The sequence below is a fragment of the Rousettus aegyptiacus genome, unplaced genomic scaffold, assembly GCF_014176215.1.
Source record: "Rousettus aegyptiacus isolate mRouAeg1 unplaced genomic scaffold, mRouAeg1.p scaffold_m13_p_5, whole genome shotgun sequence".
NCBI classification, from domain to species: domain Eukaryota; kingdom Metazoa; phylum Chordata; class Mammalia; order Chiroptera; family Pteropodidae; genus Rousettus; species Rousettus aegyptiacus.
The window spans coordinates 119,930,083-119,956,457 of NW_023416308.1; the positions used below are offsets into that span (position 1 = coordinate 119,930,083).

Consider the following 26,375-nt stretch of genomic DNA (forward strand, 5'->3'; position numbering starts at 1 on the left):
GAATGAGTAAAGATGGAGAGCAGCTGGACCAGAGCCAGGCCCAGGGCGGCTGTCTGCCGGCACCTGCGGGCAGGGGTAACCTGTTGCCTAAGTCTGCTCAGGCTCCGTCCGGGGGCCTGGCACGCAGTAGATGCTCTGGGAAGCCCTGGAATGGTCTCTTGTCCGGGGAGTCTTTGAGTCTTCCCCCCGGGCAGGGGCAGGCAGGAGACCCCTCCCATCCCAAGTCGGGGCTCGTGGCTGCCCTCCCCTGAGTCAGAAACAGACCGTGCAGCTGCAGGTAATGGAGGAGTGGCGACATTTTATCTGGTGGCGGTCCCACTGACCCTGGGACCCAAAGGGCTGGGGTAGTTAGGGGGCACTGACCCCAAAGGAGTGCTCCCAGTAATACAGGTGTTCCCGAGGCTGCCCCTTGTGACCAGCCAGAAATCGTGTTCCCTTGTGCACGGCGTGGGGTGTGTGTGTGTGGGGGGGGGTGGATTGGACGCCGGGTGTTGGCCAAGCTCTGCTGTCACAGACAGGCAAGTGCCCGGGAGACAGAGGTTGGCCATGGCTGGCAGGATGAGATGGCGGGGCCCAGAGCCAGGAGGGAGCAAGGCTTCCAGGTGCTCTGCCTCCAGCGGCAGGGCGGTGCCTTCGTCTCGTCCCTCTCTGGCTGGCCCAACAGCCACGAGCCGGTTCCCTGAAGCTTCCACGCGGGGAAGGGAGCCCGGCGGCGGCGCTGTTGTGCCCGCCTATTGGCGTGAATACGGCGCGGGGGAGGTCGCTTAAAGGGCGCTCGTGGTTGTGCTGCGGCGGCGGCGCAGGCTGTCATGCCCACCTATTGGGGTGAATACGGCAAAGGGTCCATTAACGACCCCGCGGCTGCGCGGCCGGTTCACCGCGGTGCGGCGGCGGGATTTGTATGCGGGTCTATTGGGAGGAATGCGGCGGGAGAGTCGGTTAAAGGGCCGGGGTCCTCGTGGGAGGGCACTTCCCCAGGAAGCCAAAAGAGGGGGGCCGGGGAGTGACCAGAGGGCACCTGAGCGGCCGGGACAGGAAGGTAGGGTCCCACCCCGCCCCAGGTCAGGAGTCGGGCAGATCCGGCAGGAGCGGGGCGAGGCCCGGGCGGGGCGAGGTCGCAGCGGGGCGAGGTCGCAGACTCGGGCCTTGAACCATCTCCAGGGGAACCGGCTGGGCAGCCCGGCGGGGCCCTCTAGGTGTGTGTGTTGCTGTGTCTGTGGGATGAGGGTCCCTAAGCCTCTGCAGGAGAGAGCGAGGAGGGTTCTGACCTCAGAGGACCGGGGCGTCGTGTTCTTCTCATTTGCCACCTGTTTCGACACCCAGGGGTCTGGGGACCCTTGCCAACCCGGTCCTGCCATGGGCCATGGAGTTATGGGCTCCTCGCCCCAAGTCTGTGAGACAGGGGCTGACAGGGCCCCATCTCTCTCAGTTGGAACCTGAAAGCCAGCATGGCCGCCCGTGGGTGGCCCTGGGAACGTGGCTGGAGGGGCGGTGGCCAGGGAGGGCCATGGACAGAGGCCTTGCGGGCTCAGGAGGCCTGCTTCGGCATCTCTGCCGTGGGCCCCTGAATGAGGCCCTCTCCGAGGCCTCTGGGTTGGCACTCGGCTGTCCCCCAGAGTGACAGGGCAGGCTCTCCTGCACAGTGCTGCTCCTGAGGGGAGCCCCGGACCCCAGCCAGCTGGGCCTGGGCTGAGCCGGGCCCCCAGTGCAGACCTGGGGCTGGGGGACAGGACCGAGGCTGGGCCAGGGTCCAAGGGGTTGGTGGTGTCCCAGAGCACAGTGGATCTGGAGGCCTGGCCCAGGAAGGTGGCTCAGGGGATTTTAACCCGGGCCTGAGGGCCAGTGTTTTCTTTACCTCCTAAACCTCCACTTCCCTGTCTGTAGACCAGGCCCACAGCAGCCCCGTAAGTCACCAGCCGGGCTCACATATGCATCGGGTGAGCATCAGCCCTGTGCTGGTGACTCTGGTGTAGGCCCTTGTGGCTTACGAGCCAAACCTTGTTGGCCCAAGGGCAGGCACGTGGCAGGGCCTTAGGGGCGCCGCGGAGGGAGCAGGAGTTGGGACTTCGCATTAAACTTCAAAACATAAGTCACAGGTATAGGGAGGCCACCCCCAAAGGACTGAGAGCCCTACCCTGACCCCCTGCTGACCTTTAGACTCCGCTCCTGGGTGAAACTCACACACACAGAAAGGGCCAGCAGACCCCTGTCCCTGAGACTCCCCTCGGCCCTCCTGCCCCGCCCCCCCCAACGCGAGCTGAAGGTTGAGGGCACCCCAGGCGGGACTCTCACTGAGAAGGGAGGAACTGGGGCCCGAGTGGCAGGGTCATCGTGCTGCCCTCACTGGGCCTCAGTTTCCCCGTCCATAAGGCTCCCCTATGGCTCCCGGATCCCCGACACCCTGTGTTCCACATCCTGTCCCCCAGGCCCAGGCAGGGGCCTGGAGAGAAGCAGGACCTGCAGAGCGCAGCATCGCCCGAGGCCAGGGTCCTCCCCCTAGAGGCCGCTGTCCCAGCCCTCAAGATACACGTCGAGTTTTATATGGAAAAAAGTTTCTGCTGATTTTAAAGAGTTTGAACGAAGTCTCGAGACTGAGTGGCAATCTACCTCTCCCTCCTCCCTGTCTCGCACCCACATGTGACCCTTACGGATGTCCTCAGAGTCACTAACGCTGCCCCACCTGCTCGCCTGGCGTCCGGCGGCAAGTCCAGCCCGCTGCTGGAGAGGACAGCTGCTTCCCGCCACCCTCTGTCCTGTGGTCCCCGAGCAGGACAGGGAGAGGGCTTCCCACCCCGAAGAGCAGGCCGCCCACCTGCAGCAGCCCAGTGCAAGCACCTCGTGGGGCCGCGGGGTGCCTTGTGGCCCCTTGTCCTCCCGCAGAAGGGGAGAGCGGCCACTCCAGCCCAGCCCTGCTGGGTCTCTACCCCGGGCTCAGGCAAGGGACAGAGGTGGCCGTGCTTTAGGGCCTCAAGCAAAGGGCACATGTGCCAGGCCAGAGGCCGGCAGCAGCTGGACCCGCACCCTCGCTGCCTGCCCTGCAGGAAGGCTTCCAGATGCCAGCAGCCGGGCAGGCTGGGCTGGTTCTTCCTTCACCTGGGGGTGCTCAGCCCTGGGGAGGGCCCCCGCCCTCTGCTCGCTGTGACCCTGGGGTGGCAAGGGCAGGAGCCCCTCGGCTGTCTGTCCCGCCTGGGCCTCTCTGCCTTAGCCCACGCTGTTCCTGCGCCTGGAACAGCCTCCCCGGCTCCGTGTGGTGCGCTGAGCCGGCGCCCACACAGGATGGCGCTCAGCGGGCAGGCATGGAACCCCAGGCGTTTGGGAGGCTCGCCCCTAGCCCCGCCTGCTCTGCGGAGCCTGTCTCTTCAGGGTGACCTCGCCTCCCGCCTCCCAGCCCCATGCCTTCTTCTCACGGGTCGGTCTCCCACAGCCAGCCCTGCTCCTGTGGGTTTGGTTTCGGTGACTTGTTTATGTCAGGCAGGCCCTGGCTCCCGGCGCCCATTAAGCCAGCCCCCCTGATCTGTGAACGGGGCCCCTGTGAAACGCGCCTCACTTCCTGTGGGTGACCTCTGACCACATGGACGCCCAGAGGTGGCCAAGGGGCCCTGGGCAAGTCCTTTAAGCGCCAGACCTCGGTGTTCTCATCCGTGCAACGGGGCCTCGCAGAGCCGGCCCAGACTGAGGGCTGTGTCTGACCTACTGTCAAGTTCAGGCTCAGGCTCTGCCATACCGCTTAGCCCTGGGAGCAGGGAGGGACCATCTCTGTATCGCTAATTAAAAGCTTGATTAACATTGATGAACGTGGAAGATTTAAACACAGGAACCACACCGAAGAATAGAGCCAAGGTCATCACATCTGGCTGTTTTTGCTTCAGATCTGAGAGCTGAGGGCTACAGGGTGGTGCTGGCCCCTCGGGCCCCCTGGCCCCCTCCCCCGCCTCCGTCCCCACTCCCTGCTCCCACCTCCCTCCTCCCGGAGGACTTCCAAGCCAGCGTTCCCAGGCGCGTTTTTTGTGCTGTGACTATATATGGAAGAAGCCGGAGCGAATGCGGGCGCCCTTGGCTTCCTTACAGATGTGACAGTGCCGCCGATGTCCCGTCCCTTCGTGACCCTGCTCGTGCCTCATGGTTTCGAAGTCGCAGAGAAGTTGCGGAAATACTTGCAGCTTCTTCTGAGCCAGGCGGCTGGGAGCGACTCTTCCTCATTCCTTTTCCTCGCGTTAGATAAATAATCACGATTTATGTCCTTTGCCCAGTCAAGCGCATTCCCGGTGTTTCTAGTCCGTCGGTGGCGTTCGTGACACAGAGATGTTAGCCAGGTTCCCCCAAATGTCTCGAGTACCCGCACGTTTTGTTCATTAAAAAGAAAAAATGTATGTGCCGTGGGGACCTAGCCAGCACGGTATTGGAATGTGCTCAGAGGGTAGAACCGAAATGATGTTTCGCCCGGGGCGGGGGGGGGGGGCTGGAATCTGTAAGGGGAGGGACATTCCTTAACTCAGCAGGGGGAATCGGTTCGCAAGTAAATGTACATCGAGTCATCGCCTCGCATGCACTTTAAACATCTTACAATTCATTTGTCAACTGTGGCTCCATCGTCGTCGAGCAAAAGAAAAAAAAAAAAGGCTGACCCTGGATGGCAAGGGTCCAGGGCGGGGTGTGGCGGACGCTGCCGCAGGCCCCGCTCGGAGCTGGTGGTTAGAGCGCGGAGGCCCCGGGCCGAGAACACGCTGCCACCGCGCCGACCTGGCGAGGGGGCCGCGGCAGGCGAGTCCCGGACGCGGGCGTTCCCACTTGGTCGTTGTGTGGAGGCGGGGCTGTTGGCGGAGGCTGCTGCTGGGTCATCTCGTCCCCAAGCCCTGGGTGCAAAGCGCCATCAATGCCAGGGGCGTCGACCGTCACCCAGCTGGGAAGTGGCCCAGGCGGGGCTGAGCCCCTGTGCCGGCCGTCAGTCCGGGGAGAGGAGCCTCAGGTCCCCCACTCCTCCAGGTGTGACCAGGGAGATGTCTCAAGGGTGCTTGGTGCTGACCGGCCCTTCTCAGGGGGGCCTGCTTGTGTGGTTCTATCAGTCAACTGCTGTGGCAGTCCCACAGCCTGGGGGCCTTAAACCACAGCTGTTAGTTGCCTTACAGCTGGAGGCTAGAGGCCGAGATGCAGGTGCGGTTGGGCGGTTCCTCCCGAGGCCTCTCTCCCTGTGGTGTAGACGGCCTCCTCCTCCCTGTGTCCCCACAGTCGTCCCTCTGTGCCCGTCTGTGTCCCCATCTCTTCTTATGAGGACACCAGTCACATGGGACTAGGGCTCACCCCAAGGACCCTGTTTTACCTTAATTATCTCTTTAAGGACCCCATCTCCAAATACAGTGACATTCTGAGGTCCTGGGAGTTAGGACTTCGGTACAGGAATGTGGGGGGACATAGCCCCCCATCACAGGGGCTCAGGGAGTGGCCAGACTAACCGCGGGCCTCCCGCCCTGCAGGAAGCCTCGCCAGTGGATCACCAGGCCACAGTTCTGTCTTTATTTCTGTGAGGCCCAGACGTTTGCAAGGAGTAGGACTCGGATGTGGCCAGAGGCTTTTGAGTCACGATTGTGTGGAAATGCCTTCGGATCTTGCTTCCTGGACCTTTGACTGTTTTATGTCTGCTTGGTGCCCTGGCACAGCCCGCGTTTCCCGTGCCAGGACCTGGGATGGAGCCGAAGGCCACACCCGACACCTCTTACACTCAGCACCACCGGGCTTCAGCGGGTCTGAGCTCCGACCAGGCAGGTCTTCCTTCGGCCATCAGGCCCTGCTGCTCAGTGGCCATCCCCGCTGCCCCGTGCCCACAGGGCTGCCGTCTCTCGGTCCAGCACCCCGGGCCTGCACCCACTTCCCCATCACCGTTGCTCTCTGGTCCTGTCCAGCAAACACCCGCTTTGCAGTGGCCCTTTAGAAACCAAACGTGGCCTTTCCCTCGGGAGAGACGAGGCCCTCCGCTCCGGGCGCGCCGAGTCCCGAGCGCCAGCCGAGCCCGCCCTCCTGCCCTGCACTCCGAAACGCCGGCAGGACCTTCCCCAGGGGTGCCCCACTCCCCCACACCCCCCTTACCAGAGGTGACAGGTGCCCGCTGTGGGCCGCCTTGGCCAGGCGGTGTGGGGTGCACTGTAGGAAGAGGGGGAGCCCAGGGGCACTCGGCAGGCTGTCCCCGTGGTGGGTTCATGCACAGAGCCCCCACTACCCTGAACACGCCCGAGAACACCAAGTGCAGCGAAAAGGCGGGAACAGCCTCCTTCTGTGCAGAGTTGGCCTGGTGCAGCCAAGTGGGTCCCTCGGTGGTCCCCGCGGGGCCGCCACCGGCCCTGCTGGGGCGCCGCCAGCCTGCGCCGCTGTCCGCCAGCACTGCAGCCGCCCGGGCGGTCAGTTAAACTGCGGTTTAGCAGATGACGGGATGAAGACCGGGCACACGACCGTTCTCCCGCCCTGCTCGCTATTTTTAAACCGTGTCTGCTTTTCAGTTTATTTTTAAATCTCGTAAGCACAAGGGACACGCTGTTTACCTCCGATGGGCCCGTTTTCCCGACGTGGCCATCCATCGCTTGCCGGCCTGAGCCTGGAGTCTGAAGCCACTGGCCCGGCCCCAGCTGGCCTGCCGGAGCGGGAGTAGCCCGGCGGAAGGCGTGGCCCTTGGGGACCGTTCCTCCAGGCCACGGGTACTGTCCCTGGCATGGGCAGCTTCTTCCGCTAAGCTCCAGACCTCCGAGGATGTCTGTGTTCCGCAGAACGCACCTCACATGCGCTGCCTCGCAACCTCGGAGCAGAAACGGGAAATCATTTAACCCTTTTCCTGGTGTCTTGGGGGCATTATGATTAATTTTAATAACACTTTATTAAGGGCTTTTTAAAACGACCTGTGTCCTTCGATCCTTAAAACAGCCCTATGCAGTTAGTTCTATTGTCGTCCCCACTGTGCACATGGGCACCCCAAAGCTCAGCGAGGTGAAGACGGCTGCCCGGAGTCACCCAGACGGGGCTGGACCAAAACCCGCTCAGCGTGTGGTCTCCCGCCCGAGGACGCCGCGCCCCGCAGGGCTGTTAGTCCCTGTGTAAACGGCCCCAGATGCCTTCTCTTAAACTTGTTGGACGGGCTGTCAGTTATCTCGTTTCTCAAAAGCATTCCTGCTGCTTGGCCGCTCTTGTCGCGGAGGCCCGCTGAGTAGGATAACCGGTTGGCGACGTGAGCAAGCCGAGAGCACGTGCCGGAGGTGGGCGCGCGGCGTGAGCGCTCACAGAGACCCCGCGAGGCCTGACCCGACCAGGCAGAGCGTCGTGCCTCCCACGTCTGTGGCCGTGCCGTGTGTTCCCCTGCAGAATGCACTCGGGACCCTCCTGTTTATTAGCGGCCGCCACCGGGCATCAAGGGCCCGGTGGAGCCCAGGCCTTCAGGAGCCCAGGCGTCTGCTCTGCGCAGGCTCAGGACAGGCCGGGGCTGTGAAACCAGGGCCCAGAGCCGAGCCGAGCGTGGCCCACCCCGCAGGCCCGCCGAGTGGCAGAGCCCCGGCCAGGCCAGTCCCAAAGCCCCTCGCAGGTCAGATGCTGGTGCTCCAGATGGGTTGTAAGGAAAAAAAAGGGCAGGGGGCGGGTGCAGAGTAAGAGACTTAGAGGCAGGACCCCAGGGGTACAGCACGGACGGCGAAACCGCAGAGGAGGGGAGGGTCGAGGCTCCGTCCCGCAGGGCAGGCAGGGCCTGACAGGCTTCCGGGGTGGTGGGCAGATGACGGTCACGGAGTGTTTGTCTGCGAAAGCTCACGAGCTAGACATACGTGTGGTTTTCTGCATTTACATTTTGTTTTATAATAAAAGAAGGTGCTCTGGGTGGGACTCTTGGGAAGGGAACTTGTGACGACCAAGGCCTGGTCCCCGCTCTCGGCTGGAGGGAGACCTCCCTCTGGGCAGCTCCTAGCTTCTTCAGGGCAGCTTCCAGAGTCCGCAGACTGCTTCGCGGCTTCGCAAAGTCCAGCGCCACCTAGTCTGTTATTTAAAACGTGTTTCCTTAAGCCCACTGGCTTGTGTTTACTGAAGTAAGTTTATTTCTAAGAGAACCTTTACTCATTGCTACAGTTAGGAAATCATCGCCTCTCCCGGTGAATAGCTGGTAACAAAGTTTGCATAGCGAGCAGAACACTGGCTACCTTGTAGCAATGGGACACCTGGCCTTGCTGAGCTCCTTGGTCGCTGTGGCTTTGTGCCCAAGGGCGCCCCACCCCTGGTGAATGGACGTGAGCAGTGATGGGGCGAAGAGGCCTCGAAGACCCCGATTCTCTGACCTGATTGGGAGGCAGTAGAGGGAATTTAAGAGAAGCCCTTTCTCACTGTGACTGGCGATGACTAATGCCACCCTGCACCGTCACCTAGTGTCATCCGATGTCTGCGCACACTTTGAGCGTGGCCCTGGAGGCGGAGGGGGTTTCAGTGGGCAGAGAGCTCGCCTCTCAGAGCCTGGGAGGTCACCTCGGCAAAGGGGCCACCCAGTTCCCAGTGCAGCGCTGCTGCCTTGCCGGGAGGACCCTCCCTGGGGCTCAGGCTGGCATCTGCCGAGTCGTGGGCTGTTCTCCAAGGAGTGGCCGGTTTCTTTGTTGATTTATGCCGGACATGCGCTCAGCTGGTCCTCAGCTGCATGGCCGGGAGGGGCGTGAGGCCGCACCCTCCCCAGTTTCTGGCTGCAGGGGCGGGTCTGGACATGCCCACCTGTGGGCAGGCCATCGCCCCACCCTCAGCGGCCTTGGATTCCTCCCTGGGCTGCTGGTGCTCACAGCCGATTCCCCAGGAGGAAACGCAGGGAGAAAACAGCGACGATCCGCCATATGTGTTTACCTGGGAAACGAAACACGTTCTGTAGGAAGAGCCGCCTCACGAAGGCACACCCCTGGAGTCCGAGCCTCTTTCTGCCAGGCCCCAGCCCTGTTTGTGCCAGCACCTGGCACGCGGCACACTCGGCAGTGCATCGGGGACCAGGCTGGCGCTGTGCCCCAAGCCACCTGGCGCCTGGCCAGGGCAGTGACTGCCAATTGACACGTCAACAAGAGGTGGGTGCTTTTGATGATCAAAGAGGAAGAAAGAGAGGGCTGAGGCTGCCCTCGCCCTGGGGGGGGGTGCACCCCTGAACAGGGACCGTGGGGCTCTGGCCACTGGTGCTGGTCGGCGCTGGGCAGTGTCTGCGTCACCTCTTGTAGATGGGCTGCCTCCTGGGAGGTCAGAGGATGGAAGACTCAGAGCCTGGGTGAGGCCACATGCACACCTGCAGACGTGGGCAAGAATTCCCGTTGCTGTGGGACCATGAACTGTCCCCAACGCCTGCAAGGGCGCTGAGCTTGGGGACATGCTGAGAAACAGTGTCCGGCAGCGATGATGACGGTGGGGAGGGGCCACGCGGGGGCCGCGGTTTCAGCGCCTGCTGCAGCCTCACCTGTGCCAAGCATGCCACCCAGGCCTCCCAGCTGGGTGGGGCACTTGGAGGAGGTGATCTCCGGGGGAGTAATCACACCCCCGCCCATGCATGCGGGAGCTGACGACAGCACCCAGGGACCCTGGCTCCCCACTTCAGCTGAGCTCCCGGCACAGGGGACCTCCGGCATGGCATTGACCTCTGGCATGGCATTGTTAACCAATGGGGCTCCCAGGAATGACAGGCGGGCAGGGGGAGGCGTGTCATAGGCTGGAGCCTCCGAAAGAAACAGTTGCTAAGATGCAGGGCTGGAGGGTCCCACAGGCAGCTCTGCGGCGGGTGGGGACCCGGGCTGTACTGGGTCCCCAGCGGCTAGAGGTCCAGCTCTTAGGAGGCTGCAGCCCCCCGAGGGCCGCTGGGACCCCCTGTGGTGGCCACTCAGCTCCCACCACCTACTTCCCAGCTACCTCCGGGCCTCCCGTCCGTCCGGGAGGCCTCTGGCTTCCCCTGTCTGAGCCTCTGACTAGCTGCCGCCACCAAAGGCCACCTCTCCAGTGCCCTCGGGGCACCGTGCTCTGTCTCTTCAACTCTGAGCCTTACTTGGGGGGAGGGGACTCCAGTGTGTGACCCCTTCCCTCTCTTTAAGGCTTCCGTGAAATCCTCCCCGTGAGCCTTCACAAGAAGTGTCCGGGTCAAGCTCCCTGTCACTCCAGACCGCAGAGCAGAGGGCCCAGGGCCCCATGGCCATCGAAGCCAGCCTGCATCTCATCTCCCCAAACACAGACCTCCGAGTGCACCTCTGGCCTCCCTGCTTCTTCCTTCTTTCCTCGCCTGCGGTTTTACGACTGCTGGCAGGGAGGGTGCACGTCACAGGAGGGCGGAGGCTCCCCACGGTCCCGGTCTGTGTGGGGTCCCAGGACAGGGTGACGTCACTGTCCGCATGCATGGCCAGCATTGGTGAGAGCAGAGGCAGTGGGAAGGTTCTGGAAGGTCACACCCCAGACCCCCCCCCGTGACGTCGAGGAGCTCCTGGTGGGCTGGAGCCCCCACCCTGGATGCCCAGGAGAGACCCCAGGTGTTACTTCCTCCCTACCTGCCTTCCCCCCTCCCACACCCCCATCCCCGGCCTGTTCTTGGCGACTTGGACCTGCCCCAGGAGCAGCTCTGAAGGTAAAAGAGAGGTCACGTCTGTGGCCAGCCCATCTGGTCACCAGGCACTGTATGTGCCCACCTAGGTCAGTCAGACCCTGGGGACAGTCATCAGCACCTTCTGTTGGCTGAGGGTACGCTGAGCACAGGAGGCCCAGGTACAGGTAGGCTGGACTCCAGGCCAGTTCATGCTCCCCCGGCGCCCTGGGGCCACCTGCCCCTCAGGAGCCCACCTTGTCCTACATCCCCAGGCCAGTGTCCCCAGGCCAGCCAAGAGCCCCTTCCGACCCCGGGGGTGCAGAATCCCCTCACTTCTACCACTGACCCAGCCTGGCGAGATGGCTCTGCTCGGCACATTTTCCAACAGAAATAGGAACACACGCTCGTCCTGGAGCTCAGATGGGACCGAGAAGGCCCCTCGTCACACACGTCACACACACCGGCTGCAGGCACACAGGAGCATCGTCTCATCCACAAGGCCCCATGGTGGCCAGCTCCGGTCCCCAGTACCTTCCCAGCCCCTTCCACGGCCACGGCGGGGTGCTGTGGCCCTTTGTGTGGCCATGGTCAGTGTGCCCCCCCCGGCTATCAATAGGGGTCTCCTCCCCCTAGATGACACTGCAGAGCGCTCGCCCCCCATGTGCCCTCTCCACACACTCAGGCTCCACGGGTCTTATTCTGAAAACTTAGCAAGTTTTCAGAAGTCAGATCATTGGCTTGAAGGACATGAGCTCTGGACATTTCAATTCACGTTCACGAGGCTGTGCCCCTCCCTCTGTCTCCATGTGGCCCGCTTCCCCGCTGGCCCACGCAGGGCTGAGCGCTGGCAGCATGTCCACCAGGCTGACTCACAGGGCACAAGGGAGGAGCCCGGAAGGCCGCCTCCCACTCGCCGCCAGGCCTCATGCTGGGGCTGGCCCTGCTCAGGCGGCTCCAGGGCAAGCCAGGTTGGCCAGCAGAGACGGAGCCACACCTGGCCCTGCACCAGGCCCTCTGGGGACGTCCAACCCCAAGGCTGCTGCCGAGTGCCCCTCCTCCCAGGGCCTCTGCCGGGCATCCATCGTCAGCACGAAGACGCCTTTCCTGTGACACGTGGCTCTTTCCACTTGAGCTAGAAGGGAGAGCTGAGCTCGCTCAGCAGGTCCTTCTCCCCCTGGTTTTCCTCTTGGGGGGCATTTCAAACACCCCGCTTCAGTCGAAGAAGGCAGCCTGGAGGCGGTGGCCGTGTGGCCTTCGGACATGCGTCAGACCCATGCAGGCCTGGGGAGCCACTGGGAAGCTCCCCTAAGAACCAACCCCCGGGCTGGGACAATCCGTCGCTGCAAACCAAGCGGTGGTTTAAGGAGCTGTGAGTCCCCAGGGCAAGCGCCTACTGCTGGGCTGCGTCCCAGGGGCGTCCCCAAAGCGACTCAGCCCCAAGGGACACATGACCCAGGGCCAGCCTCCCCGCAGTCACTGCGTCTCTCGTCACTCTCGGTGTTGGTTTTAGCTGTCACCTGCTGCTCACGAGGCACCCGCTTGGTGCTTCACGCCTTGGTACGCGTCATTTCACAGTGTGACCAGCGGTGTTGGGACAGAACCAAATTTAGGTCTCGGGGCTCTGAGGCCCTGCCCTGCCCTCTCTCTTTCTCCCTGGGGGGAAGGGGGGCGGGTTCTCAGCCCTGAGGCTCCGGGGGGTCCCTGGGGGTCTCTGACGCTTCCCCACATCTCAGTGACACCACCAGGTAAGTCCCAGCGGCAGGACTTGGGGCCAGGTGGCGGCCTCAGCGTCTGTGAAATGGGGTCACGTGTGCTGACCGCGCCCCTAGCGAGGGGGCCTGGGTCAATGCCGAGGACTGGCACCTTGGTTGGGATCAGCGGAAGTGTGAAAAATTGTGGACATGTGACTTCCTTTTTAAGAGACGAGTCCTTCACCTGGCGCCGCCACGCCGGCATCTCCACACGTCCGCTTCTGGAAGTTTCCTGTTCGTGGTGCGCTTCAGCTCTTTCCCCCTCTGAGGCCCGAGTAACGTCCCCCCCGTGTGGACGGACCACCGCGTGCCCGCCCTCCGCGCGGCCGAGGCGGCCTCCTCCTCGCGGCTGTGTGAAGGTGTGCGTGCGTGCCGCCCTGTGCGCGCGCGAACGTGCGCGTGCGCACCGCCATGCCCGTGAACGTGCGCGTGCGTGCTGCCGTGCGCATGCGTGGCGCCGTGCGCGTGCGTGCCGCCGTGAACGTGCGCGTGCGCACCGCCATGCCCGTGAACGTGCGCGTGCGTGCTGCCGTGCGCATGCGTGGCGCCGTGCGCGTGCGTGCCGCCGTGCGCGTGCGTGCTGCCGTGTGCACGTGCGCTCCTTTCTCTTTGGTATATTTTCTCTCGTTTGCTCTTTGGTGTCTTTGGGGACCCTCGGCGTGGCCCCCATGCGTCACGGGTCAGGCCGATGCCGGGAGGGCATGCACCCTCCTGCGACGTTTGTTCCGGGCCAGGCTGGTGGCGTAGCAGGGCCTGGGAGCCTCGTCACCACATCCGAGGATGTCGGGCCACCTCCCCAGACTGTCCCCACTGTGGCAGGATACGGAGAGGGTGCTCGGCCCCCAGAACATTCTCCACAGACCTGGGCCGCCTCCTCACTGCGGGGTGACGCGGGGACCCAGGACCACCTGTGCCAGCAAACCGGGAGTCGGGGGCTGGCACTAATCGTCCCCCTGGCGCTGGGCAAAGCAGCTCGCCCTCGGCCTCAGTTACCAGGTCTGTGAGATGGAGAGAAGGCAGAGAGTGGGGCACTCGAACGCTCGGGGTCCTTGTTGCTTCCCCCAGCCCCTGGATGGTGGGGAGGCAGACAGGAGGGGGACGGGGGACGATGGGTGTCTTTCCTGCCATCCACCTGCCGGCTCACTCAGCATCTGGCTGGCGGGGAAGGTGCTGAGAGGGCGGAGCGTGCACCGCGCTGGGGCGCAGCTGCTGTGGGAGCTGGGACCCCCGGAGCAGCGGGCTCTCTGTACCAGAATCACCTTCGCTGTCAGAGAAGCCAGGCCCCCTCCTGCCCCCGCCATGCAGCTCAGGTTGTGATGAGACCCCCAAAACCCATTTCCTAAAAACCCTGGTGAGCCCCCAGCCCAGTGCTGGGTACAAGAGAGCTCAGCCCTTCTGGAAGCCTCACTCTGGAGGGGACCTATGGGCCGGTGGAGCTGGATCCCTGTACTGGGGCAGGATGGTGTCGGGTCCACACCCTACCTCAATGCAGCCACTTCCTGCCAGGGCAGGAAGTGGTCCGTGGGCCGTCTCCCTGGGGAGCGGGAGGGACACACAGGCAGCAGCCCCAGCGGGAGAGCTGGGCCCTGTTAGCACCCCTGGCAGGGTCCCCCTGGGTGTGTCAGAGGCCAGCCCCACGGCTCAGGTGGTGAGCACCTCTCCCTGAAGTGGGCCGGAGGTCACTCTGCAGCCCGAGATCCGTGTCCTGTTTCAGATGTGGACATGAGGCCAGGTGCTGAGCGGAGAGGAAGGCAGGGCCCCCGACCTCCTGGCTGGGCTCCCGACACCCTCTCTCCCTATCGTCCTCCCTTGCCCTGCTGCCGGGTCACACAGCGCCCTGAGACCCCCGCCACCAGGCTGCAGTTTGCGTCTAAGAATCAAAGTCTCCTTTCAGTGAGGACGGGCAGTAGGGTCTGGGTGGGACGCGCTGGGGTCGGGCCTGCAGCAGAGCCCACATCAGACCCAGCCGCTGGGCTGGTGCCCCCAGAACTGGGAGGGGAGTGGGCGGCTGCAGAGGGAGTGGCTGGTGGGTGGCGCCCAGGCCAGCTGACCGTGGCGCTGAGCTTGCTGTTGGCCTGGTGTCGGTCAGGAGTCCAGGTGGGCGGGTGCCAGGGGCCAGCCCCAACCCACTGCCACATGACCTGGCTGAGTCAGCCCAAGAGAACCCTGAGGCGCGGCCCTCACTGTGCTCCGAGCAGGGCAAGCCACTTCCTGCCCCCCTCCCCGGGACTCAGCCACTCCACTGCCACATCTTGGAAAGGCCTCTCTGGGGAGGCCCTGGCTCCTGACACTCCCTCTGGGAGCCTGTCCCCTGCCTCCCTCTCTGTCCCTGCCCTCGGCCATCGCCACAGTGCAGTGGGGACCCAGGCATGGCTTGAGCTATGCCGCCTCAGGCTGCCCTCCTCTCCTCTTGGGGCCTCGGCTTCTCCCTTTTTTGAAAAGAGAGGATGATGAGATCTGCTCCCCCCACCCCCCGCCCCGCCCGCCAGTGCCATAGGAATCCCATCAGGTGGGAGGGAACCACAGAAAGGGCCCGGGGGCTTCGCGGTCCGCACAGGGCAAGGGGGAGGAAGGCCCCCAGCCGACAGTCCCAAACGCAGGTCTGGACTCGCCGGTGGCCCTGCACGCTGAAACGCACGGCGGGTGCGCGGAGGGGGCCCCTGCTCCCGTGGGGCCTGCTCACGCCGCCCGCCCTGAGCCCCACGGGGCCGGTGCAGCATGCTTCAGGCTCCTCACACTGGTGTCTGCTCTGGGGACGTGGTCGTTTCCGGGCTGCAGCATGAGGCGGCCTCTGTCGGGCGGCCTCCGCGGCTGGCTCTGGCAACCTGGGAGGTTTCCTTGTTCTTATGGGCACCAGCCTTGGGCCCTGAGCAAGTTCCAGAATGCAAATGTGTGGTATTGACCTGCTGGGGGCTGTCCTTTAACTAACGGCTCCTGTCCTTCCACGGCCCGTGCTGACGGACCATGCAGTGCGCAGACGGGGTCCAAACACGAGTGGGCTTGTGTTGCCTCGTCCCTGAGTTTATCTGTGATTTTGGAGCAATTTTTCCCTGAATCCATCAGAAGCTGGATTAAGGCCGAGGTGGGCATGTGAGCACGTGGGTCATGGCAGCTGGACCGGCCTCTGCTCCCTCCAATTACAGAGCCATGGCGGCCTGAGCTGCGTCTCCCCTGACCGGGAACCCCTCCCCGCTTCCCTCCAGCACAGCTGGCCGCTGGGCCCTGTGGGCACTGGGTGTGGGCTCACCCTCTGCTCCTGCCTTGGCACGTGCCTTCCCCCCACCCCCAGAGCAAACCCCCACATACAAATAGGGACTTAGAGACATGCAAGGCTAGCGGAGGCCGCAGGGGCATTAGAGGCAGGGCAGGATACTGCCCCCTCCCCCCGCCCCCCTGCACTGTCCCCAGGCCTCTGCAGGATGACCTGGGGGAATGCGTCAGAGCAGGCCTCCTCGGAGTCCGCCATCCTGCTGGGTCGCTTCCTAGGGCCTCAGCCCTCCCCACGAGACAGGCTTGGCAAGGCCTGGCCCTGGACAACCAGCCGTGTGTCCGCCTGTGCAGCCCTGATAAGGCACAATGACCTTTCTTTACAAGGATCCCATTATTCTGGACTGAAGGTGGGCGTCCGGATGGTGGGGGAGGGGACAGCTCCAAAGGCAGCTTCCTCCCGTGGGGCCAGAGGCGGGCGGTGCTGGCTGGGGTGAGGCTGGGTGGGCTCCATGACCACTCCCCAGGCCTTGCTGTCGGCCAGTCTGCCTTGGCACCGGATCAGAGAGCTTGTCACCTACCAGGTGCCCAAACAAGTGCTCTAACTCAGGGACTCATGGCTGGCCCTGTTGAGGACAGAGCCTGACCTGCTCCGGGCCAGCACCACGTGGACCCAGCACTCGCCGATGCCCATGAGGAGCCTGCTCAGCTCACGCTGGGACAAGGGCCCAAGCTGGGGGCAGAGCGGACTCCTGTGCTGTCCGCCTGTGCCGCTCCCCAGGTGGCCCACGAACCTCAGTCCCAGGTTGCTGCCAGCTCAGCCGGGGCCTGTTTCATTGCCCATCCCCCTTCCTCTGTGCGCGGGTGGGCTTCTGTCGTGGCTGCGGCCCCGGCTTTCGCCAGTGGAGCAGCAGCCTCTGCGCCGCCTCAGGGCCTCCCAGCTTCCAGGGTCTGCAGACCTCTGGGCGCCCGACCCCCCGCCTCCTGCCAGTGCCCAGAGGGACAGGGCAGGGCCTCATTCCTCAGCGAACCAGGCACTCTGATCCTCCCTGTGCCTGATGTCGGGGTGGCAGGTGGCCGAATGAGCCTCGCCAAGGTTACACAGGAAATCAGACCCCAAACTGCCCCTGGCCACCCTTGAAAATGATCCCTTGACCCACAGACAAGGAGGAAGGAAGCCCCCGCCGCCTGCCCCGCCGCCTGCATGCACCCCGGGGGCTGCTGGGGCTAAGGAGCCTGTGACACTCGTGCATGCTGCATGTCCCTGCGCCCTGTGCTGCGGAGATGCAGTGGGCAGACAGACAGACAGACATGCGCCCCTTCCCTAGAACTTGCATCCTGTGGGGGGAAGAGCGTTAGAGAATTCAGGAATGCATAAGAGAACGCTGCAGGAGCTTCCAGTGTTGTGTGGGGAATTTGCATTGTGTGAGGCAAGGAGTGGCAACCCTCTGGGAAGTGACATTTAAGCTCAGTGTGGCATTCCAGGGGGACCGAGCCGCTGGGAGGTGTGGGCCAGGGCATTGGTGTGGGGGACGTTCCTGAGGTGGGGGTAGGGAAATCAGGCTGCTCATCTGATTGGCTAGAAAGAGTCATGGGGGAAGGCGGGGTGGGAAGGAAGGCAGGAGGGAAGGGAGGTTGGATGGGAAAGCGGTAGTAGATCAATGGGAGATACACGAATGGATGGGCGGGTGGATGGGTGGGTAATGGATGGATGACAAACGGCTTGATGGGTGGTTTTAGAATCAGTCTAACTTGGCTCAAGCACAGTCATTGATTGATTGTATGACCTTGAGTTCAAACCCAACCTCTCTGAAAAGGGTTCCCTCACGTGTAAAATGGCAAAGCTAACGAGCTCGGCCTGGCGACAGGATAGCGATCGTGGAGGGAGAAGCCGGAGGGGCCGGCCCGGCCCCGCTGCAGCTTTGGCGCCCCCCACTTCGATCCCCGGGCTGGGGGCACAGAGGAGGTTCTGGGGGCCACCGACACCCTGGGCCACCCTGCCCACTCCTGAAGCCCCTCCCAGCCTGCCACCTACCTGGCGCAGCAGGAAAGGTTCCGCGTGTTCGCGCCCTTGCCCAGAAAGACCAGGGGCCACGGGAGAAAATGGGGTCACTGTCCTGAGGTGGGCCGGAAGCCACGGGTCCACCCAGAGAGGTGGCGGGCGGTGCCCCTGGGCCTGGAGAGTTCGGTCAGTGGGCCTTCGTGGGGCGTGGCCTTGGAAGTGGACACACCACAGGATTAGGAGCTGGGGTCCCTGCTCTTCCAGCACCTACCGGGCTGTGACCACAGGGCAGGGCCTTCTTCAGGTCCTGGAGCCACGATTTTCTCATCTGTAAAGCAAGCGGACGTTGGTGGGGACAGTACCGACACCTGTCAACTGCTGGCCTCAGCCCCGCGCTGTGGGGCTGTTGAGGGCCAGTGGACAGCAGAGTGTCCTCTTTCCTCCGGCGGGGAGGGAGGCACAGACCTGCCGCGAGCCGTGAGCCCTGGGTGAGGCCGGCTGGCCGGGCTGGGCAGGCCGAGGACTCCCCCTATCGGTCAGGCTGCTCCCTGTTGGGACCGGGATGGGGTAGGGCCGTTCTAGGCAGTGCCCTGACTTACTCTCCGTGTTAAGGTGCTTTGGGTGCAAATCACAGAAGCCCGGCCAGGCGGCGGGGAGGGGCTCATGGCATCCTCATCTCACGGGGCAGCGGCTGGGCCCCATGCCAGCTGTCCCTACCCCTTGGGACAGCAAGGCCACCTGCTGCTCCTGCCTGCGCCCTCTCCCTGGGTGTCCGGGGCTTCCGCCCCGCATGTTGATGCTGTCTCCCTGCCACGTGGGTCAGTGGCCCGCCTCGGGTCCGCTCGCTGGGGCCTGGGTCCTACCGAACCAGTGTGGTGCTGGGCCTGGGGTGGGGGGTCCTCAGAGAAGGGCTTCGGCCCCACCTGTGATGGGCTGTGGGCTTGGCGGCGCAGGCCCTGACTTGGTTCTGACCCGGCTTTGCCCTCCAGCCCTGGAAAGCCCGAACCCGGCCCAGCAGCCTCCCTGGGCCAGCCGCCCCCTGCCCACCCGCAGGCCCCTCAGGCCCTCCTCGCCCTCTCCAAGATGTCCCCTGGGTGGGGACCCCGCCACCCGCCCCGAAGTGGGGGTGTCTCTGGCCCCCTTGCGGGGCGGGTGGGAGGACCCGCCTGCATCCAGGCCCCCAGGGCGGCCCCCGGCGGGTTCTGAGGAGTGACCGTGCGCTCTGCCTCTCTTCTGTCCCTCCAGAAGCCCCCGGCGCCCGCGCCATGAAGGAGGAGGCCTCCCTGAGACGGCGCTTCTCACTGTGTCCGCCTTCCACTGCCCCGCAGAAAGCCGAGCCCCGGGGACTGGACCCCAGCCTGCCCTTCGGTGGGGAGAGTGAGCTGCGCCCTCTCAGCCCCGGTCAGTGTGCTCAGTGGGCAGCGTCCAGAACACAGGGGTCACCGTCCTGCTGTGCTCCCACAGCCCCAGGCCCACCCCCCACCTCCTTCTCCACACCTCACCCAGACAACTGGTTCCCTCTGCTGTGTCTGTGACTGCCACCCGTCCCCAGAGGGCCCAGCCCTTCCTGCTGCCCCTGCAGGGAAGGCCTGCTGGTGGGTGGAGCTTGGCCTCCTGGGAGGCGGAGCCTGTTCTACTGGAAGGCGGAGCTTAGCCTGATGGGAGGCGGAGCTTGACCCACCCTGGGAGCCCCCTGCCTCTCCCTCACCACCAGCTGCAGGAAGCAGATGGGAGAGGCCACCGGTGGCCTCAGGCCTCTGAGACCACCCCCTCTTCCTCCTGCCCACAGCCCCAGCTTTGGGAACCCACCTTATAACAAATGGAGCAGGGGGAGGGCTCCTGCGTCCCTTCCACTTTTCAGCTGAGCGGACACCTGTCAGGGCGGGAGCGGCACAGTGTCCCCCGCCTCCCCTTGGTGTCCAGCTCCCAGGGGCAGTGGAATCCTGGAAGAGGATTTGAACACCGCGGGGCCTGGCTCTACAGAATCCCAAAGGACACTCAATGCCAGTGCCCAGGGCACCCCAGCTTCTTCCCGCAGGTGGTGGAGGCTGGGCCCGAGCTCCTGGGTCCCTCCCAGCGGTGACGGTGACGCTGCCTGGTGTTGATTAGCTGTCGTGGGCAGCCACCGCCACCTCCAACTGGCTTCCTGCCCCACCCAGGCCCCCCGCCACACACAGACAGCCAGGGGAGCCGTGGCCCGGTCCTCACCCCAACTGCTGTCTTTCAGGGAAGGACATGGAGTCCAACAGCCCATCACTGGCGAGGGATGAAGGGCCCCTGACCCCGGGCTCCGCCACGAAGGTGCCACCGGTAAGAGGCAAGACCCCGGGCAGGGGATCAGCCCAAAGGACAACAGGAAGCAGGGTGAGGAGGGGACAGCCAGATGGTCGTCACCTGCCCTATCCACGGGGATCAGCTTTGAATCCCAGACTTCGAATGCAGGGACGCCGCTGGGAGCAGGGAGGGGTCACCAGGAGCTTATGGTCGTTTCATCAGAGCACCTCGTTGGTGTAACACAGGACGGGGTGGCAAGTGGCCAGAGAAAGGCTGCAGGCTGCTAGGTGCCGTTCGGGGACAGAAAATCGTGATAGAAAAAGACTCCAGAGCCCTCCTGTCACAAGGAGACCCTGCATGCCTCCCCGCCTCCGCCAGTGCCGGCCCCTCCACAGGGCGCGCTCTCCAGGGGACTCCGAATATTGGAGAAGCTCATGCGCCCTCAACACCCCCCCCCCCGGCCAGCCCCTCTCAGCTGGGGCCCACCCACGTGACTATGGGGCCCCGGGCACCAGGACTGGGCACACCCCGCCCCCTCCTGACTCACGCCTGGGCAGCCACGGTCCTCACACACTGGTGGCGGTTGGTGGCTCTGGGCTCTGCCCATACGGAGCAGCACAGGCAGAGGCCCAGTTCTCGCCGTGCCCAGCCACCTGCGGCTCCTGTGACCCAGAGTGACAGCCTTGCTCCTCTGGGACCCCATGTCCTGGCAAACAAGGGCTTAGTGGTGGTCCTGAAGGCCTGTCCCCATGTCTGCCTCAGACTTTTGGTGGCTGCCCCTGGCCCAGCCTGCGTTTCCCGCCCTCAGCCCCCAGGGATGGGGCCTGCTGGGGCGCCTGCATGTGTGCATGTGTGTGTGTGCGTGCGTGTGCATGTGTGTGTGGATGTATCTGTGTGTATGCGTGTATGCGTATGTCTGTGTCTATGCATGTATGTGTGCATATGTCTGGAATTTTTAATAGTTTAAAAAACTTTTACTGCAGTAAAATAGAGATAACACAGAATTTACCACCGTCACCATTTCTAGCACGCAGCGTGGTGGCGTTAGGCACAGTCACGCGGCTGGGCAGCCATCCCCAGGGCTTTCCATGTTCCCAGCTGCCACTCTGTCCCTCCGTCCCCGGCCCCACCACCCACGTCCTGTCTCTGTGACTCTGACTCCTCTGGGGACCCTGTGTGAGTGGGACCAACCCTGTTTGTCCTTCCGTGTCCGGCTCACTTCACTCAGCACCATGCCCTCATGTGCACCTGAATTCTACCCCCCTTTTTAAGGCTGAATGCCGTCCCACTGTGGGGGTGGGCCAGCCATTGGCCCTTCCCGAAGTGCAGGCCGCGGGGTGCCGGGGTGCTGGGGTGCCGGGCGGGTACCAGACGCAGCGAAGTCCCTGCTGCCCCGAGCTTACACCCGGGTGGGGTGACAGGTACCACACAGGACAGGGTGTCTGCAGCACGCTAGAGGCTGTGGGGGAAAGAGAGGAAAGCTCTGTGTACCCCAGAATTTTAAGAGTAACTTGGGGTGTCTTTAAAGAGCACGGCTTGGGAGGAGATGCAGACTATGTATGTGCACGTGCGTGCGCATTATGTACATATAGCATCTTTCTTATGATACATGTTTCGATGACGTGAAACAAACGTAACCACTTTAAGGGAAGAAGCCACTGACGTTTAGTGCGTTCGCAGTATGGACTCTGGTTCCAAACACTGGCGTCAGCCCAAACTGAAACCCAGTCCCCACCGGCAGTCACTCGCCGTCCCCTCGCCCCCCAGCTTCTGCGACCTCGACTCCACCTTTGGGGAGTCGCCTATCCCGGGCGTCGCCTGCGAAGAGAACCGCGCGAGGCTGGGCCGTGCTGTCCCATGAGTCGGCGCCTCATTCCTTTCCAGAGCCAAGCGACGCCCCGCCGCGTGGGCGGACCACAACCGGCTCATCCGTTCGACATCGGCGCTGTTTCCGCTTTTCCGCTGTAGCGAGTGATGCTGAACCTGTGTGCGCATGCGCTTCTCAGGGTCCCTGCCCTCGGTTCTTCGGGGTGCATCCCCAGGAGGGGACTTGCCGGATGACATGACAGCTCAGTGGCCACACGCAATTCTAAAAACTTTAATATTTAACTTTCCGAGGCACCGCTGGACAGTGTCCACGAGCCGCCGTACGTCCCCCAGTGATGAGCGAGGGTCCCCGCCACGCCTCACCCCTCACCGACCCTCGTTTTCCCGGTTTTAATCCTCGTTTTAGCAATCTCGGCAGGTGTATTTCTCTCCTGGCCGCTGGTGGATTGTTTGTCTTTTTATCACTGAGTTGTAGGAGTCCTTTACAGAGTCCGGACACCAGACGCTGGCAGATGGCTGGTTGCATGCTTTCTCCCTTTCTGCAAGTCGTTTAAAATTGCTGTTTCAAAGCGGCGTTTGTGGGTGGCGCGCTTCCGGTTCCCAGCCCTGAGCGGCGTTCCATGTCTCTAAGGGCGTGTCGCTGCTGCACGTGCCTCGTGCCGTAGCATCTAGAAGCGCCCTCGGGTCCACGCAGGGTCCCTGGCATGACTCAGAAGGAGGAGTCGGCGGGCGCTGTCCGCAGGGCCCGGCAGGGGCTGCAGTGCCCGGACCCCACGTGTCCTGCCCACGCCCACAGCCCAGAACTCGCCTCCTCTCTTCCTTTCAGCCGCATCTCCGGAAAACTGGGCGGCAGGGAACTGGCAGCAGATTCGTTCATTCATTCACTCAAGGTGCTCACTGAGCACCCAGCCACTGGTGCCAAGGGGCAGCTGGGGTCTCACTCCCTGGCAGGAACTCTAGACAATAACCAAAAATGTCTCTAACTATGGTTTCGAAAGGTGCTGGGCCGGCCACGGGCAGTGTGCGTCCTCAGGGTCTGACACCAGCAGGGCAGTCACCGCGGCTTCCTTCTGGGGCAGCTGGGGGAGGGAGCTCCCCAAAAGCGGAGAGACCATTCCAGGCCGCGGAACAGATTGTGCCAAATGAGCCTGGGGTGCCGAGCTCAAGAGCCCGGCCCCTCAGGAGGGCAGCTGCAAGGTCAGCTCTGGCCCCTGGACGCCTGTCGCCCGGCCGGAGTCTGGGTCACTCCCGCGGCAGCTCAAAGACAGCTTTGAGAGCAGAGTCACGCAGGGGCCTGTCCTTGTCTCTGTCTTCCTGTGATCTGGAATGTTCTTACTTGGTTCAGAGAGTGTACTCCGGAGGGGACCGCCTGAGGTCAGTCTCACTTCAGCCCTGCGTGAGCTGTGTGACCTGGGCAAGTCACCACGCCTCTCTGTGCCGCACTCCCCCTCCGCAGGGCACGGATGATCACAGCCTGGCTATGATCACTAGCCCACCCCTCCCCCTGCTCTACCCCACCCCTCGCCACAGCTCCAGGCCACACCCCTCCACCCCCAGCCCAGTCTCTCTCTTGCAGGCAGACTACAGGCTGTGCAATGGGTCAGACAAGGAGTGTGTGTCTCCGACAGCCAAAGTCACCAAGAAGGAAACTCTGAAGGTGGGCGTGGGCCTGGAGAGGGGCATGGGTGTGTCACCTGTCAGACGAATGGGCACCATGGTCAGTGAGGCCACCGCCCCCAGCTCACCAAAGGGAGGGGGACAGACCACGCCCTGGCCACCCCCATGCCCTCCACGTTCTCTCCCGTCCCTGTCCCCACCCTCATCCTCGTCCCCTGTCCCACGTCCCCGGGCTGGACTGCGTAGGGCAGGAGTTGCTGGGGGTGGCCAGCCCAGTGTCTCCTCCCCTGACCCGCCCACTGGGCACCCCCGGCCAGGCGCAGAAGGAGAGCTACCGGCAGGAGAAGAAGCGAGCCTCGAAGCAGCTGTTCAGTGCCCTGACGGACCCCAGCGTTGTCATCATGGCCGACAGCCTGAAGGTGGGGAAACAGGGCACACGCGTGGGCCCGGCATAGGCCTCGTCGAGGGACGGTGCGATGTCACCAGCCACTCTGAGACAGTTTAGCGTACTGGCTGCTGCAAATCTGTCATTGTCCTGGGTCTGCCCCAACAAAAGACCTCGAGCCAGCAGCTTAAAACAAGAGAAACGTGTTCTCTCCCAGTTACAGAGGCCAAAGTCTCAAACCAAGCTGCTGTGGGCCACGCCCCCACCCCTCGCAAGTCTGTAGGGGAGGGTCCTTCCTGCCTCTCCTAGCCTGGGGTGCGGGCTCCGGGGTTCCTGGGCTTGAGGCCACACCCATCCGGCCTCTGCCTTGTCTCCACTGGCTCCTGTGTCTCTGTGTCCTGTTCCCATCTCAGGGTGAGTAAGGAGATCAGAGCTCGCCTACCCCAGTGTGGCCTCGTCTCAACTTGCCCACCTCCATCGAGACCCCATGTCCAATTAAGATGGGGGCTGGCCTGCTGGTGGGGGTCCCAGCGTGCCTGTAAAGTCCTTTGCTATGGCACAGAGGAAGGAAGGCCACACTCGGGATCCCTGTGCAAGGACCAGGGTTGGGGTTGAGGCCTATGTCCAGGCCTCACTGAGGCCGTGGGTGAGGCCCTCGGCCTCTGAGCCTTGGTCTCCCGCTCCACATGCGGGGATGGGGGAGCAGCCGTGAAAACCCACCAGACAGGTGCCCCAAGTCCGGTCTTTGTCAGAGCCCTGAGCCTGCATGGGGTCCTTGTATGTGTTCCCGCAAAACCAAGAATAAAAAGTCAGGTACAAAAGGGAACATGTATTTAGAAGGAGAAAAGAAATGACAAGTTTCAAATTTCACAAAGCTCACCATTACAACAGTCACAACTCATTGCTAATTGCTCCCAGGCCCCTGGGAGGGCCTTGAACCTGAACCTGAACCTGAACCCAGCCTTGAGCTTCATGAACTCCACCAGGATATCCGTTCCTGGCTGCAGTGCATTTCTAAGGATTCACTGTTATTTATGCACTCTTTTTAAAAACTAAAAGGGCCCTCTGCCCAGCCCAGAGTCCCACCCTGCCCTGCCCCCTCCCCAAGCAGTCCAGATGGCCTCGGAGCCTCGGCCCTCGCAGCACTGATGCCAGCGCCCCTCCTCGCAGATCCGAGGGACCCTGAAGAGCTGGACCAAACTGTGGTGCGTGCTGAAGCCGGGCGTCCTGCTCATCTACAAGACGCCCAAGGTGGGCCAGTGGGTGGGCACAGTCCTCCTGCACTGCTGCGAGCTCATCGAGCGGCCTTCCAAGAAGGACGGCTTCTGCTTCAAGCTCTTCCACCCACTAGACCAGTCTGTCTGGGCTGTAAAGGTACCACTGGGACGGAGGACAAGGGTAGGGTGGGGGGTCTCCAGAGGGCAAGGCCATGGACCAGGTGAGAGGCCCCGTGGGGAGCCGTGTGGGAGATGGGCACTGATGGGCAGCAGGAGGCCCATCCTGGCGCCCCCTCCACAGGGGGTCCGGAGGCGGCTGTCCGTCCTAATGGGCCCATTGCCACACTCCTGGGGGGCCTGGGTTAGTCTCGATGGCAGAGGCATCAGCTGTGGTGAGTGGCCCTCCAGAGCGCACAGTGGTGCTCAGGGCCAGGGGACATGACAGGGTCAAGATCATACTGGAGCCCTGTCCAGAGGCCAAGGAACGGGGTCCCACGTGTGTCTGCGCCTAGCCGGACCTCAGCCCTACTAACGGGGCCACCCAGTCCAGTACAGGCCAGGTTACATTTCCAGATCAGAGCCTGAATGGCCAGCTAAATTTGGGTTTCAGAGAGATGGCAAATAGTTATTTCGTATGAGTATATCCCGAATATTGCACAGGATATCCTTAAACTAATAAAACCTATTTATTAGTTCTCCAAAATTGTAATGTAATTGGGCATCCTGATTTGCATATCCTGATTCTGGCCACCCTGCATTGGGGAGTTCCGAGCCAGAAAGCTGAACGCGGACCACCGGCTACGTCATGGACGGAAAACTCCGCCCCCGTTCTCTGCCGCTGCCCTCGGCCTCTGTGTGGCTGTGCGCTCCACTCCGCCTGGATGGCTGTATGACCTGCGTTTCCACCTGTCCCTGGGTGTCCCCTCAGGTGACACTGAGTCTCTGCCTCTCCAGGGCCCCAAAGGCGAGAGCGTGGGCTCCATCACACAGCCCCTCCCCAGCAGCTACCTGATCTTCAGGGCTGCCTCCGAGTCGGATGGTGAGTCCCGCCGGCTGTGCAGGTCTCAGCGGCAGCACCTGCGAGGCTCCGCCCCACGGGGTGATAGACCAGGTTCAGGCCCCTTCACCAGCCCCCGAAAAGGAGGCACCTGCCGTCAGGGGATGAGCCCAGGGCCAGCTACTCGCTAGTCTCTGTGAGCCTCAGTTTCCCCGTGGGAAAGTGTGAATAATAACACCTGTCTCCCCAGATATTATAAGAATTCGATGACCTTATATAAAGCAACCAGGTAACAATTAGCGCCAACCACGTGCCAGACACCATTGAATCAATGGGTTCTACTGTTTTCATGCACATTTGACACATGAGGAAACTGAGGCGGGGAGGGGGGCGGCGGACATTCCAGCAAGAAAGGGCCGGAGCCAGAGAGGCGGCTGCATCCCACTCCCAAGTGCATCGCACGTGGTTGGAGCGCCCTCCGGTGGCTGCTGGGAGTAAAGTGGCTTCCCCCACCGCGAGCTCTTCGGGCGGGGACCTCGGGAGCGGATGGGCGGC

At 63.1% G+C, this 26,375-nt stretch overlaps 1 protein-coding gene across 7 annotated transcripts in view; it reads left to right on the plus strand.

Moving 5' to 3' along the window:
• The window catches only part of OSBPL5 (oxysterol binding protein like 5), a 46,329-nt gene that overhangs the window by 4,438 nt on the left and 15,516 nt on the right, over window positions 1–26,375 (plus strand). For 4 of the 7 annotated variants that reach the window (XM_036221008.1, XM_036221011.1, XM_036221012.1 and 1 more), the window contains exons 2-7: window positions 18,749–18,904; window positions 19,731–19,867; window positions 23,181–23,261; window positions 23,539–23,640; window positions 24,777–24,980; window positions 25,778–25,862. In XM_036221008.1, the coding sequence (XP_036076901.1) occupies window positions 18,769–18,904; window positions 19,731–19,867; window positions 23,181–23,261; window positions 23,539–23,640; window positions 24,777–24,980; window positions 25,778–25,862 (745 nt within the window). In that variant the 5' untranslated portion in view covers window positions 18,749–18,768. Of the gene's footprint in view, window positions 1–7,080; window positions 9,057–18,748; window positions 18,905–19,730; window positions 19,868–23,180; window positions 23,262–23,538; window positions 23,641–24,776; window positions 24,981–25,777; window positions 25,863–26,375 lie in introns of those variants that run through there. The other 3 variants (XM_016131187.2, XM_036221010.1, XM_036221009.1) reach the window with 2 other exon arrangements.